At 45.0% G+C, this 776-nt stretch overlaps 1 protein-coding gene across 1 annotated transcript in view; it reads right to left on the reverse strand.

Moving 5' to 3' along the window:
* Positions 1-776, reverse strand: part of LOC119588818 (drosulfakinins-like) — a 20,979-nt gene that overhangs the window by 8,737 nt on the left and 11,466 nt on the right. Inside the window, exons 2-3 of the mRNA XM_037937465.1 lie at positions 359-499; positions 1-138 (exon numbers count right to left, since the gene is read on the reverse strand). The exon at positions 1-138 is cut by the window's left edge and continues 80 nt beyond it. Of these exons, the coding sequence (XP_037793393.1) occupies positions 1-138; positions 359-490 (270 nt within the window). The 5' untranslated portion in view covers positions 491-499. The remainder of the gene's footprint in view (positions 139-358; positions 500-776) is intronic.

Genomic DNA, 776 nt, shown 5'->3' on the forward strand with positions numbered 1-776 from the left:
AGCGCGCTTGCCGAACCTCATGTGTCCATACTCGTCGAACTGGCGTTTGTCGGCGTCGTGGAAATCCATGAGTTCGGGGTCCTCAAAATCGGCCACCAGTTCCTCGACCAGGGCGGCGGGGAGGCGGCCTTCCTCGAGCTGGGGGCAGGGGGGAGGAGAGGAGGAGGGAAGGGTGTTATGGGCAGAGATAGTGATAAGCTGTTCTTACAACAAAGACAAAGACTCTGTGAGCAACGACATAAACTGCCATCACCACCATTAAAAAAAAAGGACATGCATAACTCACCAATCTAACAGACCATTAAGATAATAATAATAATCTCTTACAACATATTAATAAACAGATCAGACAGTTTACCCGATGTCTAACAACGGGAGCGAGGAACCGAGCGAGGGAGGAAGGCGATCGAACCGGGGTAGCGGCGCCCTCCGTAAGCACCGACGCGGCCACCACTATTAGCACTGTCGCTGTCCACGTTGAGGGCATCATGGTAGGTTTCTATGGCACAGGAGGGAGGAAAAATATGTTAGGTCAGTGGAAAAATACGTAGAAGGGTATATACAATAATAAAATATGTTTAGGTCTGTGCAAAATGGCATAAAATGGGAGATATATATATGAAGAGCAGTAGGTCAGCAAAAGTACATTAAAACGTGAATATACAATGATGAAATGTATAAGTCAATTAACAAAAAATATACAAAGAAGTAAATACATTGCTTAAATGCACGAAAATGAAGGATTTCCGTAAGCAAGCAATGTAGGTGATTCTTTG

This window comes from Penaeus monodon, chromosome 24 (assembly GCF_015228065.2).
Source record: "Penaeus monodon isolate SGIC_2016 chromosome 24, NSTDA_Pmon_1, whole genome shotgun sequence".
NCBI classification, from domain to species: domain Eukaryota; kingdom Metazoa; phylum Arthropoda; class Malacostraca; order Decapoda; family Penaeidae; genus Penaeus; species Penaeus monodon.